The sequence below is a fragment of the Eubalaena glacialis genome, chromosome 9 (genome assembly GCF_028564815.1).
Source record: "Eubalaena glacialis isolate mEubGla1 chromosome 9, mEubGla1.1.hap2.+ XY, whole genome shotgun sequence".
Lineage (NCBI taxonomy): Eukaryota > Metazoa > Chordata > Mammalia > Artiodactyla > Balaenidae > Eubalaena > Eubalaena glacialis.
In genome coordinates, this window is record NC_083724.1 from 22,722,662 (window position 1) to 22,742,847 (window position 20,186).

The 20,186-nt window shown below is 33.8% G+C and overlaps 1 protein-coding gene across 2 annotated transcripts in view; it reads right to left on the bottom strand.

Annotated features, from left to right (window-relative positions):
- Nucleotides 1-1,504: 1,504 nt before the first annotated feature.
- Nucleotides 1,505-20,186, bottom strand: part of UGCG (UDP-glucose ceramide glucosyltransferase) — a 38,431-nt gene continuing 19,749 nt past the window's right edge. Inside the window, exons 3-9 of one of the 2 annotated variants that reach the window (XM_061201032.1) lie at nt 13,255-13,357; nt 12,193-12,294; nt 10,174-10,286; nt 7,514-7,692; nt 5,203-5,289; nt 4,512-4,701; nt 1,505-4,034 (exon numbers count right to left, since the gene is read on the bottom strand). In XM_061201032.1, the coding sequence (XP_061057015.1) occupies nt 3,864-4,034; nt 4,512-4,701; nt 5,203-5,289; nt 7,514-7,692; nt 10,174-10,286; nt 12,193-12,294; nt 13,255-13,357 (945 nt within the window). In that variant the 3' untranslated portion in view covers nt 1,505-3,863. The remainder of the gene's footprint in view (nt 4,035-4,511; nt 4,702-5,202; nt 5,290-7,513; nt 7,693-10,173; nt 10,287-12,192; nt 12,295-13,254; nt 13,358-20,186) is intronic. The other variant, XM_061201033.1, reaches the window with a different exon arrangement.

Genomic DNA, 20,186 nt, shown 5'->3' on the forward strand with positions numbered 1-20,186 from the left:
AGTTATACATTTTTACTTGTTTTTAGAAAATGTGGAGATAGTGATTCTAAGCTATCTTGCAGATATTAGTATTTTTAAGGCAAATTACTCAAACGCATTCCTTGCAGCTCTGCAGGGATAACTGCTCACCATTTTGCAATGTTTGTTTCCTTTCCAACAAAAAGAAGTCGGTGTAGTCATAAACTATAACTTGAAATGAATAAATAATCCAAACACTATATCCTACTAAACATGAGGAAATGTCTGAGCTATTTTCATAAACATGAACAGTCTTGTGGTATGTACTAATCTTATCTATCAAATAATATACGTAAAGCATTTACCTTAAACTAGCTTTATAATTATTCTTGTTTGGCAGGTTTGAATCTGGTTCTCTAGAACAATTTAAGAGTTGGAATATAGTTGGTTATTGAAATTATGGATTTTAAAAAAAATTTTACGGTTTATATACTGAGTTTTAAAGCTGTTGTAGGCAGAATTTTAAACAACAGGATCTAGTGGAGTGACCGACGATGCTGGGACCTGATAGATGCAGGGGCTACTCCCAGCTCAGCCGACAACTGTCTACCTACCCTCTGTGACCACAGCTTTCACGGTGGGTGTCTCAGCTTTTTACTCTAAAATAAGGGCAAGGGCTTTTCAAAGTTTGCCTAGCTATAAAACTCTAAGACTTACACCAACTTTTTGTTGATCATTTCTTAAACGTTAGGGTTAGAAGTATACTTCACAAACCAGGAGGAATGAGCTTGTTTACTGGGTCAAGGTGCTGGGAGTGGGGCCCCTGGCAGGCCACAGCCAAACCCCTTCTGGAGTCTTTCTCCCCTGGGACTGGCTCTCCAGTTAAGAGCATTCTTCTCTCACGAGCTGGTGGTAAAACAGGCCTGGGGGTGCCTCTAAGCTTGGGAGGAGAGCCTGACCCTGGACAGTGTGTGGGATGACACGTAGTCTGTTTCTCTTTTAGATGTCCAGCAGCAAAGCCATTCCTTTCTTTTCCTTGGATCTGCCTTTCCTCGCCATTGGGGTGGTAAGATCTCAAAGGCTGAGTTCAGGTTGTAAGCGCAGGCGAGAGGGGACTAAAGGACCACTGGGTCTTTTCTAAATGTTATAATGGGCCAGGGCTTCTCAAATCTGCTTGCACAGAACAAAGAGCAGTGCTCAGGCTCCACCCAGAATAATTAAACCAGACTCTGCAGGCAGAGCCCAGGCATCTGTATTTTTTTTTTAAAGTTCTACTGGTGATTCTAACATGCAACCAATACAGAAAAGCCTGACTTTAAGTCATACATCTCACCTGTAGCACAGGTAAAGGGAAGATTTCAAAATTTACACTACAGAATTCTTCAAATAATTCTGCTGTGAATGGTGGAACATGTTAGATTATTTATAAAAATATAAAATAAAAGACAAGAAACAAAAACACATTATTGCTAATGTTTTGATTGTATTCAAATTTTTATTTTTTGAACAAAAAACTTAAGACAATGATTTTAAATAATAAACATGGTATATTCTAGACACTTGGTGTTCTTTTTTTTAGACGGTTTATTAAATTTGGACTCCTACAGTTCTGCTGTGATGCTTTCTTCATCATTATAATAACATTTATATTATTTCTTGCCATTTTATCATCGCTCTAAACTTGCTAAACAAAGAATCACTCTGTCTGCTTAAGTGAAGCTTCACTGGAAGGAAATACTCCACTACCACATTAAAAACACACATATACAGAAGAGTCATTTTTTATATTTACAAACACAAGAAGTCTGTCCAGCCATTTGGGTTTTGTTGTTACACTGCCCATACCGAGATCAGCAAAAAGCTAAGGAATAAGCAAGATTTCACTTCAGCAGTGCAAAGGATGGCATCAACCAAACTTCGTTAAACAAACAAACAAATTACAAACACGGTCAGCAAAATTCAGCTTGCGTGATACTGACTTAAAAAAATAAACAGAGTGGGTCACAACTAGACTGGTTTTCGCTATGCAACTTTCCTCAGGGAACAATACTACCCCAATTTCACGTAGAAAGGAATATGCATCAAAGCCTTTGTTCATGAAGAAAATGCCCTTCAAACAAATTCATCATAAGGCAAAAAAACAAAACAAAACAAAAAAATGAAAAAACTGAATGAAGCAGTTTGGCCCAGAGAAAGCTTGTATATACCGTATGTACTCAGTATACACACATTTACAGATATACTGCAATTTAAACCATGTATATACTCATTAGACAAATGAAATTGGCTCAGTGAAAAAGTGTTTTTTATAAATATGTAGTTATTGCTAATATGTGACACATTATGCTTTGACATGGAAATTGCAGTAACGTAAGAGTTTGAAGCTGCCATATTGCCAGTGTCAGCCCTGCAGCAGGCATTCATATGGACAACATGCCATCCAATCCTGAAGAAAGAGCAAAACGTCCACTACAAAAAAAAAAAAAAAAAAATGAAAGGCTTATGCACTGTCCCTTACACTTCTGCCTATTCTTTTTAACAAAAACAAGTCCAGCTCACCACAAGTTAAGCACAACCTGACAAGCAAGTTTAGCGGCATGATGGGGAGAGAAGAGTGAAATACAGCATGCATTTACAACCAGAACTTCTCTAGTCTATCTTGTCATACAAACTGGAATACAAAAATCCAATTTAAATAAGACTAGACTAACAGTAATAGTAAATTAAAAAACAAAACAAAACAAAACACACAAACACACAGTAGACTTAGTTGGATACTGATTAATTTTAAGAGTAAAACTCATCCTGTCCCCTCTTAATACTCTACTGCAATTTATTTATTGATGGCTAGAATATTTATTTACTTAAAAAAGATATTAAATACCTGTATCATGAAATTACATTCTTTTTAACAATAAGACAGACCGTGTAAGAAAATAGCTCATGTGTGAAATGTGTCTGAAATGCATTTTTCCTCACAACTATCAAAACATCCATTCACACTAAAACAAACCCCCCACCCCACCCCCTGCAAAAAGTTAAGGAAAGATGGGATGGGTCAGGTGAGGAGCAGGGAAGGAAAGACTTACCAGCACAGTGATTAACAATGGTTCAAGACAGAACCAACACGAGTTGGTCAAAAAGATGCCTTCAAGACATGGCTACAATTAAAAACCAAACTCAACCACTTTTGGTTCGTTGCGGTGAGACCGAAAAAATATTTCTCACAGATTCATATAAATACTAGACTCCAGCTCTTCTGTTATTATTATTTTTAAAGTTTTTCCATTTGTTTTTGCAAAGCCTAGCTACCATATTACAGTTTATATTTCCTCTGCAACGACTACAAGAGGTAGGCATAAAGCATGAAAAAGTTTCTCAGTTAGTACCTCACTGCAGGCAGTTCACTGCATTAATACCTTTCACTTTAGACATGAAAAGGGATTGCACCTTCTGGTCTTTTCGAGTCCCCCAAACAAAGCTGTTGCCATCCCATACATATTCTAAATGAGTGTACTCACCAATAAGAAACTTTCTCTACTGAAGGATACTGTCATAGTGTTTGTTGCAGAACATTCATATATATATAGATAGATTTATTTATGTATTTTTAAAAAGTAAACAAACAAACAACAACAAAAACCGAACCCAGGTTCCTAGAACCAATTCTCTTGATTCTCTACTTCCACAAAATAAAGTATAACCATTTGGCCAAGACTACAGATGTGGTTTTTTTTTTTTTTCTTTCCTTTTCACAGATGCAAGTGCCATGCAAAATAAATTAGAGAACAGATACCAAAACATACATGTGATAAAACTACGGAAGGTAGATTTTTTTAAAAGCATTTATATAAACATAATTTATAATCCTCTTTTTTTCCTTATGTACAGTCACAAAGCTGTAGTTAGACATCTAGGATTTCCTCGGCTGTGCCTCCACAGCGTAGTCTGTAGCGACCAGTTCTCCAGCTTATCGTTGGGTCCCATAATGCCGACAAAAAAATGTATATTGTCATGGATTCACGGATGAACCAAGCTACTGCATAATCAAGTTTTGAAAAACACAGTGTGCCACCCTAGGAATTAAAAAAATAAATTATGTACTGTCAGACTAAAGACACAGTTTAAAAAATGAGATTCTTCAATTTCACTCTTTTAAATACACTATATAAAGTCAAGTCTGCTTCTTAAGATAATTCAACTGTCATGCTATATTGGTTAAGGAAATGTTAATTAGGAAGAAAAGCAGCATTAAAATAACTGCTATCCTAACATATTCTTAGTTTGAAGACTTGTTGATTTGCTTAACATCATTCTTTTTTTTTTTTTTTTTTGGAGCCTTAATAAAAGTGATTGTATAACCAGCTGAAAGTTGAAAATCAAGTTCCATTTTGTGTCCACGTTCCATTAAGGAAAGTAATGCTTAAACCTGATTTTAACCTTCACTGGGAGGCTGAAGAATGGCTCAGATAGATTTTCTTCAACCTCTTCTAAATCAAAAGTGTTTTAGTTCCACCAAATGACTGCCAACTTTCCCAAGCCTATCCACGTACCTGGATACCCCTGAGTTGAATGTAGTCAAATATAAACCATGCCAGGCAATGACACATGAAAAATACCATAATATCCCATCTGAATACATGGTGGGCTGCCCATCCAATAATTAAACTGGCAACAAAGCACTCTGAAATTGGCTCACAAATTATTGTTGCAGGAAGCATGTTAATTCGCAATTTGGTCCACCTTAAACAAACAAACAAAAAGGGATTTTCTTTAAACAACAGCCTGGTTACAAGACTCATCAATTTTTCTCAAAATGATCAGCATTTTATCCTGTTATATAAAAGCCTTTTATATAAACTTTAAAGAGTATTTAATGAATCTCTTTTCTATTTTTATTTAGTATCTCAAAGAAAAAAGTCTATCAATTCATTTGTATGGCCTATACTCTGATGAATAAAGATCATAAAATTCAAAGGGTAGAAAGTTAGAAAATAGAAATTGGCATAAAAAAATTCAAAGTCTCAACATCTCTTTTTTGAAAGCTTTCAGTGTTACATAGGAAAGAAAATATATTTAGACGTTAAATTTATTTTAATAAGGAAGTTAACCTCTCTTTTCTGGAAATAAACAAAATCTGACTTTTAGTTTTTTTTTAAAACCAAGTTAAAACCATGTAAAAATTACTCTCCCTTCCCCTTTTCTTTTAATAAAGTATAAAAAGAAGAAATCCAGCTGATTTACCTGATCATTCTGGATTGAAACTGAGAAATTGAATACGAGCCAGAGTTTTGCATTGCAACTTGAGTGGACATTGCAAACCTCCAACCTCTGAAAATTAAGACAATTATAAAATGAGCTATGATGATGAACACATGCAAGCATGACTGATTATGCATTTATTCATCCCTATAAAGAGTAAGAAGCATTATTTACAGTAGCCAAGATATGGACGTACACACACACACACACGCACTAGAATATTACTCAGTAATAAAAAAAGAATGAAATCCTGTTATTTGCAACAATGTGCATGGACCTAGAGGGTATTATGCTTAGTGAAATAAGTGAGACAGAGAAAGACAAATACTTAGTGAAATAAGTGAGACAGAGAAAGACAAATAGTCTGTTATCACTTGTATGTGGAATCTAAAAAATAAAACAAATGAATGACTAAACAAAAAAGAAAAGACTCACAGACTTAGAGAACTAGTGGTTACCAGTGGGGAGATGGAAGGAGCGAGGGGTAAGATAGGGGAAGAGGATGAAGAGATAGAAACTACCTTGTATAAAATAGGCAACAAGGATATATTGCACAGCACAGGGATATACAGCCATTATTTTGCTATAACTTTAAATGGAGTATAATCTATAAAAATACTGAATCACTATGTTGTATACCTAAAACTATATAATACTGTAAATCAACTATATTTTAATTAAAAAAAAAAAGTGAGCAACTGCCAGTGTTCAGGGTGAGCCTCGTCCCAGGATAGCACCCTACGTAAGGTATATCATACTTATACACATTTTAGTCATTACAGAGGCCCATGATAGTACCACCTAAGAAATGGAAGGAACAACCCCTCAGTTCACAGTTTAATAAACTTAAAATACAGACATTCTGAAAGTACTAAATGGAGTGGGTCCTGTATTTAATAGTTTAGTCTCTGAACACTATTAATCAAAAAAAAAGGGGGGGGGGCAGGGTGTGAAACCAAAAGTGGTATTCTGTATCTCATGAGAAACGCTATGAAGCCATGGACCACATTAACACCATCAGGAGAGAAGTTTAAAAACATACTTCAATTTTTAAGATCGCATCTTTAGTAAATTATCAGACAAGGAAACGACCCCCTTTAAAAAAGCAAATGAGTGTCACTGTGTGATAGAGAAATGTTATTAAGCCAATCATGTGAATCATTAGGTGGCTTCTTAGCAAAGTATCAAATAATCTACTGAGAAATTTCAAAATTTGAAATCATATTCTTTATATTTTCACCTACTGGCTTATGACTGCACTGACATTCTTTTTTTTTTTTTTTTTTTTTTTTTTTTTACTGACATTCTTAATTCTTCTAAAACACATAAAAATTTACATCCATAATAATGAAAATTTATAATCACAGAGAAGCTTCAATTTAATAACTTCAAACCATGCAGTTTTTCTTTTTTAGGGTTTAAATGTATTTATTTTATTTTTAAATTGAAGTGTAGTATAACATTAATTTACAATGTTGTGTTAGTTTCAAGTGTACAGTAAAGTGATTCAGTGTGTATGTATCTGTATGCTATACAGTAGGTCCTTGTTGTTTACCTGTTTTATATATGTATATATATATATATATGTTAACCCCAAACTCCTGAGTTATCTCCCACCACCCCTCCTATCCTCGTTGGTAAACATAAGTTTGGTTTCTATGTCTGTGAATTTATTTCTGTTTTGTAAATAAGTTCATTTGTATCGTTTTTTTAGATTCCATCTATAGGTGATATTATATGATATTTGTCTTTCTCTGTCTGACTTACTTCACTTAATATAATCTCTAGGTCCAACCATGTTGCTGCAAATGACATTATTTCATTGTTTTTTATGACTGAGTAATATTCCATTGTATATTCAGACCACATCTTCTTTATCTATTCATCTGTTGATGTGCATTTATGTTGCTTCCATGTCTTGGCTATTGCAAATAGTGCTGCTATGAACATTGGGGTGCATGTATCTTCAAATCAGAGTTTTCTCCAGATATATACCCAGGAGTGGGATTGCAGGATCATATGGTAACTCTATTTTTAGTTTTTTTAAGGAAACTCTATACTGCTCTAGAAACCACATTAATTTGAAGAATGTAGAGAAATTAGAACATTTATTTGCTTCATTAGTATATAACTGAATAATAGGAATTACATTCTAAAAGTATTAAACTATTCTGTATTCACTAGCAAAAAATAAAATAAAATAGCTCTTAATCCATGGGTTTAACAAACAGAATAAACCAACAGAAGTTAGGAACCAAAAATGTAACAGCCTAATTTAATTTAGTTTTCTTACCGGTCAGCTATTGCTTTGGCCATAAAGTAATCTTCAGCAATGTATTGAGCAAAAGCTATAAGCCCTCCTGCTTGATCTAACACATCCTTTCTCATTAAACAAGACATTCCCGTCACACATTTGAAACCAGTGACATTGGCAGAGATATAGGACCTTGGATGAGAGGTTCCAAAATACACCTGTCAAAACAAAGCCAAAAACATATGTATACAATTAGAATTTTATGTTAAAAGTATGATGTTTATAAATTCTTTTTCCTAATGAATTTAAGTATGATTGGGTGAATATTCTATTATTCTTACATAAATTACCTGAATAAAAAGTGGTACAAAGTAATATTTACATATAGCAAGCAGTCAATAATTTCTTATTTGATTGACTACACTTGTTATTATCACCATTACAAAGAAGTATTTACTTCTAGGAGGGAAAAGTATATTTTATTCTCAAATAAATACTGTCTTCTCTAAAACTCCAAGATTTAAAGATTTACTGAAGTAAAACTTAATTTGGATTTAAATCAGACAGGTAAAAAATATCACTCACTTCATATAAAATATTAATATTTAACGTATTGTTTTCAGAATGTTCATGTAGATATACACACATCTACATACACAGGTATACGTACGTACATGTATATGTGTATATGTATGCATGTGGCTACACACATGCGCACATTCATACACACAATACTTATAGGTACATCAACCAATAGGACAATCTTATTTCTTAATTCCTTTTCTTGTGTCCTTTTATATAGCTAGCTATTTCCTGCCGGAGTCACTGAGCTTCCCAACTTCCCCATTTTTCAATGTATTTTTCATAAATAGGGTGGATACTAATATTCTGTCTTCCATTTTACTGCCCTTTTCCTAGATGTGCTTTGAAGTCATGAGAAATGTAAACTACTAAATTAATGGTAGAATTAAATGGTCATCACTCAACTTATCAGATATAAAACCTATTTATTATTTACATCTTAGATATGCTGCCTTTTGTAATTAGTCATCTCTCTGTATCCTAGGGGAATTGGTTCCAGGAGCCCTGTACCAAAATCCACCGATGCTATTTGCGTATTATCTACACCTGTCAGATTACTTATAATACCTAATACAATGTAAATGCTATGTAAACAGTTGCTGGCACAAGGCAAATTCACATTTTGCTTTTTGTAACTTTCTGGAATTTTTTTTTCCGAATATTTTCGACCTACGGTTGGTTGAAGCCACAGATGTAGAACCCACAGATATGGAGGGCATTCTCAATGGCAGAAGTCACATACATGGCGTAGAACAAGGTAATTCTCAGAAACGATTACGTATGTGATTCTTGTTACCTAACCTATGTCCAGACTGGAACGAAGCCCTAGTATTTGTAGGATGGAAGTGAACCAAACTTCTAAAACCAGAAGCACACATCTTAATTCCTTAAGCAGTTATTGAGTGAGGTTTTAGGAATGAGGTGGGACTAGGTACTGTGTTGAAGGCTCCCAGGATTTCTTTACAGAGTGGAATAATTCCTTTGGCCTATCTCCATTCACTCTGTATGACAGAGTGACCTTTAGGGATTAAACCTTTAAACTAAGAGAGAGGGTATAATCTGGGAGATATCTATTATTGACATACAAATCAAGTTGGATATTTCCAAAACAAAAAACACAACATGGTGCATAAGAATAAAAAGTTTTTGATTTTAAAGTAACTACCCAGAGCCTCTTTTACTAACCAAAAGCTGGTATTTAAGACTAACGATTTCTTGCAGCGGGACAAATATACTCACAGGCAATATTAAGAAAGACCTCATGGTTCAAATTCCCAAAGGTTAAATACAAGTTTCTACAATGTACCTTTTACCCTCAGATGATTGCAATTCAAAAGAACATAAATGCAGATACGCTTAAAAGCAAGTTGGTATTTAGAGACTGAAACTGTATATCCTTCCCTTATAACATTAAGTCTTCCCTCCTGAATGTTTAACAGTACAGGAATGGTTAAGTATAGGACATACATATGATAGACTATGATAAAGCCAATAAAAATTATACTTTTATAAAATAATATTAATGATATGGGGAAAAGTTTATGAAGTGACAAAAATAAGATATAAATTATTTTGAGTATTATCTCAACTTTGTTTTTTAGAAGGTACATAGGAAGAAAAAAAAGAGAGTCCTAATGTTAAAAGAAAAACAAACAACCTTAATTTTTAAAAACAGAAACTTCCTCTAATTGGTAGGGTTCTGGGAGTGGTTTGTGTTTTGATTTTTTTGCTTATTATATTTTTCCCCATAACTTACAGTTTCCTAAACATAAGTTTATATTTCTGTTAAAAAGTGAGGAGTAAAAATGGAAAACATAAAATAAGTTGCTCAGATAATTTTTAGAAGTCTGTTGTAGCAGAAAATCAAATGGATTTTATAATGACTTGTATGAACAATTTTCCTTTTTTTATATATTTGAAATACTTCATGATACTTAAGCATTTCTTCACTAATGAAAACAGCTACTCTCAACTTGAGGATGCCAGAACTCAGCAGGTTAAAGCAGACTTAATACAGTTAACTTCAGGTAGCTCATCCCAACTCTCAGCATAGTCTCAAGCTTCTGGGAGATTAGGGATCTGATAACAAGAATATTATTTATAACCATTGCACTTACCTGTTCTAGTGTGGCGGCAAAGCCCTGTCTGTCTGCTACATATGGCAGCCCGTGAACCAGGCCTACTTTCTCTGTCATTTGGTTAACCATGTCCGTGAGTGTGTCTGGAATCACTAGGATGCAAAAGAAAAAAAGGTGCAGAGGGAGAGAGGAAACAATTTCCTTTTAGTAAAATGCCCACTAATGTAAAATATAATTTATGAGTTATTAAATTCTTAATAAATGTTTTTCTTTGTATGTGGGTCTAATAAAATGAATCTCAATCACCTTTCTGAGTAGAATACAAAATTTCAAAGAGGTTAACTTATGGTAGCTAATTTATTCTGGACACTTGCAGGCTGGTACATAACTAATATGTAGCAGGGGCAGGATGTACCTTGAAAACGCTAACAGTCCGTTTCTGAACCTCCCAACTGGAATAACGGACAATATGTCCTAGTACAAAAGGTACAGGAGCAGAGGTCAAAGGGGCTCAGTGTTCACTATGACTCCTCCATTCCAACCATAGGGAATGAGCCTCCTCTTTCTGGGGGTATGAGATATTCTCTCTCAAAACTGCTAATTGGAATTGAATGAGAATATACTTGACAGAGACTGATACACTGAAAACATAGCAAATATATGATAGTAAATAATTTAAGATAGCAAATGTGAAAAATGAATGTAATCTCTGACCGTGAATTGATAGATTTGTAATGATCTAATTAAGTAGGAGTGCCACACTTACTATTAATTTTCAAATTTGCACATTTCAAGCTGATAAAATTTAAATCATTTTCCCATTTTTAAATAGAAAAAATCTCATATCATTTTATACGACTTCATTTTTATTTCCTTCAAGTATTTAAGAACTAAATCTACTGTATAAAAGTGTATTTGGACCTTAAATACAGGTAGTCTGGGTAGTGGTTCTCAACTGCTGCCCTGTAGGGGACATTTGGCAATGTCCAGAGACAGTTCTGGCTGTCACAACCAACAGCGGCTACTACTGCATCTAGTGGGTAGGGGCCAGGGATGCTGCTAACCATCCTGCAGGACAGCCCTGACAACAAAGAATTACCCAGCCCAAAAGTGTTGAGGTTGAAAAACTTGAGGTAATTAGAATATAACAGAATATTACAGAACACCAGAATTATTATAAGTATAAATGTTTAAAAATGCAAAAATACAAATTATAATTTCAGTATATTGATATTGAAATTATAATTTCAATATAATTGAAAACATTATTATTGAAATAATTCCTGATAAAATCAGCTAGGTAGAAAGCCATGAATGTATTCTAATAAATGTATGTAATTCTAGTAAAATATGCACCTATTAATTTCTATCCCTTTGCATGAGACAGTACATTGCGCATGCCACAAACAGATTAAAGTAAAAGATGTCACATGAATAAGGGAAAACTTACACCTATGAAAAAGCTCATAGACTATATAACGGACCACGACTATTTTTTTTTTTTTTTGGCTGCATTGGGTCTTTGTTGCAGCGCGCGGGCTTTTCTCTAGTTGCAGCGAGCGGGGGCTACTCCTTGAGGTGCGCAGGCCTCTTACTGTGGTGGCTTCTCCTGTTGCGGAGCACGGGCTCTAGGTGCGCGGGCTTCAGTCCTTGTGGCTCGCGGGCTCTAGAGCGCAGGCTCAGTAGTTGTGGCGCACGGGCTTAGTTGCTCCGCGGCATGTGGGATCTTCCCGGACCAGGGTTCGAACCCGTGTCCCCTGCATTGGCAGGCGGATTCTTAACCACTGCGCCATCAGGGAAGTCCCGACTATTTTTTTTTTTTTAATAGTTGGAATTTTCTCTTCAAAATGAAAACATTTTCATACATGTAACATTCTAGGTTAATATAAAAAACATCAAAATCTTAGTAAGCATAACTTGACATATTACCACGAAATAATGATAAAATGAATTACTTTATTAGGCAAACAAATAGGATTGATAAATGTATTCTCAGACTGCTCTTGGCATTTTATCATTGAATGAATAGTTCTGCAAAATAAATAAGAAAAACCTCACCTCTTATTCCACTATCACAAATCCATATAAGATCATACTTTGCAACTTCATATCCTGGCATTAAATTGTTAATTTTAGGATTAATGCCAACCTTTTTGCCACCTAAAAATTTTAAAGTACAGCAGTGAACAATTCATGCAATATTGGAAATATTTTCTATTATACATATACATAGTAGAGAGAAGTAAAAAGTACTTGCAGATTTAATAATTTAAACAAACATACTTTAACATTATGTTTCTCTTGAGACACAGATGTAGAGAACAAACATATGGACACCAAGGGGGGAAAGTGGCGCAGGGTGGTGGTGGACACTGGTGGTGGGATGAATTGGGAGATTGGGATTGACATGTATACACCAATATGGATAACTAATAAGAACCTGCTGTATAAAAAACTAAATAAAATAAAATTCAAAAATTCAAAAAAAAAAAAAGAAAATAGTAGGTGAAACCATCATACATAAAAAAAAGCCAAAAAACCCATTATGTTTCCTATTATTCATAATAATATATTTAGAAAAAAACTGTTCATTCTCAAAAAGAAAATTACATCATTAATCTTTGAAAATTCATTAGTTTCAGTTTTCTAATTCTTAAGTGCTTGCATTAATAGTAAACATTAATCAATATTTAATAGCAAATATACCTCTAATGAGTCTTTAGAATAAGCCTGTAGGCTTTTGGAAAAATATTATTTTTGCAATATTACAAAAATGAATTCTATCCCTCACTCCCAATTATAATCAATGAGATACAGAAAAGGCCATAGATTGAAAATATTAAAGAAACAAAAATAACAGACTCTAATGTCTGACTGACGAGTCAAACATAATTTGGGGTAATTCTGTTAATCCTAGATATGAAAAAAAAACTTTGTCTTTATAACTTAAGTCTTCTCAAAAGGACAGAAACAACTTTCACTGTATCTAACAAACATGCATAAAGTAAACATGCTAATAACTTAATGGGTGTCTAGCACCCTAATTTTAGTTTAATGCAAAGAAGATTACTGATATTTACATATTAAAGCAAAAATGTTATTGTAGAATTTGTTACTTACCTATAAACAATCTAGCATCAACATTTGGATATTTTCCAAGAAGCTTCTTACACACATCAATGGCTGGATCATCATGATCTTGGACACAGAGGAGTACTTCATACTAGTCAAAGAACACATTTTATGTAAATTAACCTCTTTTCCAAAGATAACCACTTATTATTAGCATTTACTGATAGATCAAAAAGCATTAAGAAAAACAAGCAATTGTACACACAAAGTTTAAAAGTTAAGAGAGTATTCATAATGGATGCAGACACTTAAAGGATTATCAAGTGTTGCTTTAACCGAAAGCAGCTTCTCCAGAAGGGGCCTGTTTGCAAGCCAAAGAGAGAATGAAGAGATTGGCAGGGCCCACAGCTGAAGTCTTGCCATTGCCAGATAGGCATGGCCTAATAATTCAACTGGATTCTAAGCTTCTCCATGGCCTTCATCACTGAAGATTTACTAGATGCTCACAGGGTGCCTAGCAGTGTAAAAGCAACATAGAAAGCAACCAAAATGAACACACCCTTCGTTCTCTAGCTGCTTTGTCTCTGAACTTAATATCATTTCATCAAGGTGCTAAAAATTACATATTGAATACCACTATGATAAATTTAAAGAGGTTTCCCAAACTCTTCACAAGGACAAAGTGAGATTAGATTTTTTGTTGTATAATAATTTTCTGAAGTAAAATAGAATCTGATTTGATTAAAAATGTATCCTGAAAAGCACACTTAGCCTTTTAACTATGAAAACACCCAGGATTTTATTTTGCCCAGACCCATGTTTACTCTTTTTTTTTTTTTTTTAAATTTATTTATTTTATTTTTTTGGCTGCATTGGGTCTTCGTTGCTGTGCGCAGGCTTTCTCTAGTTGTGGCCGGCTGGGGCTACTCTTTGTTGCGGTGCGCGGGCTTCTCATTGCGATGGCTTCTCTTGTTGCGGAGCATGGGCTCTAGGCCTGCGGGCTTCAGTAGTTGTGGCACAAGGGCTTCAGTAGTTGTGGCTCACGGGCTGTAGAGCGCAGGCTCAGTAGTTGTGGCGCTGGGGCTTAGTTGCTCCGCGGCATGTGGGATCTTCCTGGACCAGGGCTCGAACCTGTGTCCCCTGCATTGGCAGGTGGATTCTTAACCACTGCGCCACTGGGGAAGCCCTATGTTTACTCTCTGATAGTACACTAAGGAAGTCATTTCTTAGCACTTGGCTGGTTGTGTCAAAATTACCCTCGGACAATTTTTTTAAAAAGAGGATACTGGGCCCCACTCTTAAACTTCTGAATCAGAGCATCTGAGGGGATTCTGACATGTAACCAAGTTTATAAAATCTTGAGCTCTAAGATACCATTTAGTAAACTACTGAATTTTTTTAAAGTGTTTGCTTTCACACATACAGATGCTACTCTATTATTTTGTGGGCTATGTATTCTAAGCAGTAATTTTTTTCAAAAGTGGTGATAAATTCATGCTGACTCAATAGCAAATTTCCTACCAAACCTTCTTTCTAAGACAGATTGAACATTTTTAAGCAAAGGAGGAAGGTTAATTATGTCCATGAGAAAATAACAAAGCTATGTGTTCTAAAAAATACAAAAAGTTGAGGACACAATTTTTTAGGTGTCTAACATACAGGGACTAAAGCTAAGGTAATGGGAAGGCCTGTTTGATTTGCTTACATTGATAAGCATACACAAGTAAAAAGTGGAAATAAAATGTGTACAGTGCCTTGAGCACAATAATTACTGTTCACCTAATATATTGATACATTATCTCTGCAAAAAGTGGCAGCATAGAATTTAGTGGTTGAGCACATAAGGACCAGGACTAAGGTAAATAAAGGAAGTTTAGCTAACAAGGTAAGATTTTTTTTTTTTCAAGTGAAAAAAAAGTTTTCTCAATAATTAAGTAGAGACCTGGATGGACCTAAGAGTCTGTCATACAGAGTTAAGTAAGTCAGAAAGAGAAAAACAAATATCGTATATTAACGCATATGTGTGGACTCTAGAAAAATGGTATAGATGAACCTATTTGCAGGGCAGGAATAGAGATGCAGACGTAGAGAAGGGATGTGTGGACACAAGGTTGGGGGAGGATGAATTGGGAGATTGGGATTGATATATATACACTACCACGTGTAAAACAGATAGCTTGTGGGAAGCTGCTGTATAGCGCAGGGAGCTCAGCTTGGTGCTCTGTGAGTGGGATGGGTGGGATTGGCGGGGGGTGGGAGGGAAGTCCAGGAGAGAGGGGATATATGTATACATATAGCTGATTCACTTTGTTGTAAAGCAACTATACCCCAATTAAAAAAAAAAAAAAGTAAAGGGGAAAAGCAATGTATACTTTCCTCATACTTTCTACCTATAGTTATTACATACTCTATCCAATATCTACCTCTCATGATGACTGACCAAAATTGCCACCTTAGAGGTATTGAAATAATTAAGCAACTTTACAGCCACTGGTCTCCAGAGATCAGATAAAAATCTGAGAATGGGATGGGCACCATTCCTGCCGCACCCTGAAACTTCTTCAAGGGTTGACTCTAAGTCCCATAAAAAGTCAGCCATCCTCCCAACCAAAATGTTTGCTTGAGCCAACAAGAGGCAGACCTTAACGATGAAGATTAGAAAGGTTAAGTGACTTTCCAAAGGGTGTAAGTAACAATTAGCTTTCTTACTATAGTGAGTTGCTCAGTCAGGCTTGCTCTAAAGAGTTCATTGTTTTTCCAAACATAGCGTAGTTTTATGCTTTTATAATTTATGCTGTTTTACAGGTGTAAGTAAATATAGTGAAAGAATATGTTTATAAGTAATACAATTCCATAAAATATTATTAAAAATCTACTCTTGGCTTTTTCCTCAGCAAGAGAAAACTCTGTAATATATAGTACTAGACATCTACTCAATGGGAAGAAAAAGGCTATACTAGGTTGTAGCAAAATCTTTTTCAGAAGTATATGGTGTTAGTATAAGTAAGGGAGATATAGTTTACCTTTATCCAAATGCAAGATTTAAAGTTTTTGTTTTTATTGATTACACCTCTTAATCTTAATCTCAAATGAAAAACAAATACCTCCTGATTAGCCAGAGTGCAAATGAAACTCAATTCACTTTATCTAAAAAATGTTCAGACTCTTATTAAAGATATAACTTTCCCTTAGTTGTTTCTGATATTAAAAATTATACCAAATTGGAGGTAGTATTCCAAGTGTTTTCTAAAGTATTAGATTTTAACCAAGAATTTTCATTTTTCAGCTAGAATCTCTGTTTGATCAACATTTAATTTGCTAGGAATTTCTGTACTTAAATAGTTAAATCACTCCGACTACACTGCAATTGGTAAAACATAAGATATTAAGTTGGTTAAAAGTTTTCTTAGCTAACACAAAAATAATTTTTCAGATATTTTTATACTATCAAAAGAACTAGGCATAAATATGTGTTCAAAAATACAGCGTTTATTAAAAATATTATACTTAAAAAATATTTCAAGAAAACATTTATAAACCTGAAAGAGATATTAGGTATAGTAAATTCCACTATGAATGGGCACAGTAATGAATACATAAAATCTAGAAATAACCCCAGAGTATTTTAGATGAGGTTAGCCTCATCTTAGTAAGCTTGTTATACAAATAGCTAAACTGACTAATTTTCCCTTTTTGTTTTCAAACACTGAAATGACTAAAAGGCTAAGTACAAGAGAGGTATAGACAATCCGTAAACTGGTATTCAGTCCTTTGATATTTAAGAATTAAATATCTGAAACTGCAATAATTATAAATGCTACTTTGCTTTTATGAATAAATTTAGATACATAAATAATATTCAATTTAGATATATAAATAATATTAAAAAATCTCCTCACTGATTCAGCCCTGTAGATATTAGGAATGTAAACTCTACCATACTAAACCACATAAAATATCCTCTTAAAATAGAAAAAATTTTTCAACATATATTAATCGATTATATTGCATATCAAGTAGGAATATCTTGAATTATTTATAAATAACACACGTTTAAAAAAAATGTTATGATGATATTTGGATTACAGCAGAATATAATTTCTACAACAGGAAGGACTTAGACTCCAAATGTCTAGAACATTCTCTGGCACTGAGTAGATGATGAATAGATTTGTTAAGTTAATACGTTTGTCCTAGGGTAAATTTTGAGTGAAAGATAGATGCTTCCTTTGAGTGAAAGGAAGATGTTTTGTAAGAAAACTGCTCTGAAATCAAAGTTTTGATAAGTTATATCAAAAACTTACTTACTTTCAAGAACTAGGTAGTTTACATGATTTTTCAAATTTATTTGGTAAAACGCTAATCTTTCAGACGTAGTAGTTTTATTACATGTATTGTGCCGATCTTTCAATAATTGAACCTATTTTCAATCTTTTTAAATTCTTTATTGTCATCAGTGACAATAAAGAATCCAAGTATGGCACTGGACTTATAACATTTTAAACCCATTCTATATTTGCAAAAAAGAAAAGAAAATCACAATTACCATAACCTCACTCTGTTAATAACTTTGCTCATTCATTTTAAAATTCTTCATATGGCCAGAATTTACTAAAGTAAAACCATCAAGACACTTTAGATGCAGATTACAGAATCCTCCTACTATGGCTGAATTTCTGCCTAAATGCCTTCTTCTATGCTGATGCCAAATGAGTACTCGATTTTGTGAAAAATGAATTGTATTCATTTTTTTTATTCTTATATTTTTTCCAAGAATTTTTTTTCCCCAAGGAATAAATATCAATATACGGTGGATTTACAAGATATTTAAAGCATGGATATCTTTCAGGGCACTAAGTATATTAACAGTCTCACCAAAATTTAAACCTAGAAATTCAGAACAAGTGTCAGTAATAAATCTTCTTGCACATGTCTAAAATTAAACGAAATTTTAGAATTTCAATATGTTATATACATATTTCCAAATGGCCTCTAAGGTTCCAAATCAAATAACAGAGGAAAGAGTTACATCCAGAACAAAAACGCTTCCATACTTTTATAAAACAATGTTCACATTTGACAAATGGAGAATATTAAAGTGCGCTGGGCCTAGCAGTTACACAAATGTTCATTTCATGACTACATGCCTCCTTGATGACACAAACAACTCGTGTTCACACTCAGATTTGTGCGATTTCAGTGGTTTAACTTCAGTCTCCTATAGAATTGCCATTGCGTTTTGTCTTTTAAAAAGCAAATACAGTGCGGTGAGATCAACATTTCCCTTTAGATTGCAGGTACTTTGCACTTTTGCTCTGCTTTCTAAATGTTCTTTTTACGCAGCTAACAATTCTTTTGTAATTAGAAAATAAAATTATGAACTAAAAAAGAATGAAAACAATCTCTTGCATATAATGTTATTCATTTTTGTAATGTGTCAAACAGCTTTCTCCTCAACCAAATAAATGTCTTAATGACATAACTTAAGTGGAAAAAGAACTAAGTGAAAAACTAGAGCTCTGGAGATAATTCCAAACTGTATAAAAAAAAACTTCATTCAGAAGAAGAAATCAATTACTGATTCATCCCAAATGTTCATAGTTAATGGATACATATGTTCCTGGGGTTATTTTAAGAATCTCTTTAAACCCACACTAACTTCCAAAACCATTTTAAATTCCATGACTATTATCTCACAAGAGCAGCAACATAAAAATTCCATAACTAAGTTTTAAGAGTGGTTGAATAGGGAAAGGGGAAAGGGTTGCATGATGGTTAAAAAATTGAAATTTGTGAGATTAAGTTTCACAAGGATAAATGCATATGGTTCCACACTATGCTCTGAAATTTATTCATAATCAATGAAAATATTCTTTCATTCACAAAAATAAATTCTCCTTTGCATTTACTTATATAAGGTGAGGCTTGAAAAACTTCCATTTTTCTTATTGCAAAGCTTATTTTACAATTAATTTTCTTTGTCTCATCCTCCCTGAATTATCAAAGGCCACTTTTTGCATTTTTAGTTTGAAAAAAAAAAAATCAAGTACCAATCTTCTTATTTCTTCTAACTATATATTTAATTTATTGAATAGATAATGCATGCATATGATTCAGATCTCTAAAATTATTAAATATATGTACACAAACTAGAAGAAATACATAATTTTCTGCTTCAAATTAGCTTCAAATGCCTAGACTCCAAAACTCCAAAAGCAATAATATAGCAACACTAAAAAATAAGTGAATGATACTCATGTCTACATACTGAATAAGAGCTGAATTAAGGCTACCACGTCTGTGTCTTCTTCTTCTTCTTAAAAGAAAAGAAATAACAGCGTGAAAACCAGTCACCATGAGAAATGTGGTGTGTAGATGTCATCTTCTTTCTCACTACTTGGGCGACATTGTTCTAAAGAAATAGGAAGGAAAGAGTCTCCGACTGGCAAAAACTATGGAAAAACTGAGGCAATGACGGTAAAAACTGAGGAAAGTGAGTAGAGACCACAGAGGGAAAATTAAACTGGACTGAAAATCAAGCAGGTAGAAATTTAGACATATTTTTACAAGTAATCTACCACTGCCAGAACATGCTTTCAAAAGCAGCGTCTCAAATAGGCAATTGAAAAAGCTGCCATAAAACTAAATACAAAAATTAAGAAATATTAAGTTTTCCTAAGAAACTAAAGGGAAGAAATAAAAAGAATACTCCCATCTCAAGAAAACTGAAGTCTCCAAGGAAGGAAGTACATTGAGTTTATAGATAAATAGATTATATAGATAAAAGATATAAGCAATACAATTAGGTATTAAAACTCAGAAAAATCAAGAAATCAAAAATTAGGTGTTTTTTTTTTTAACATCTTTATTGCAATATAATTGCTTTACAATGGTGTGTTAGTTTCTGCTGTATAACAAAGTGAATCAGCTATACGTATACATACATCCCCATAGCTCCTCCCTCTTGCGTCTCCCTCCCA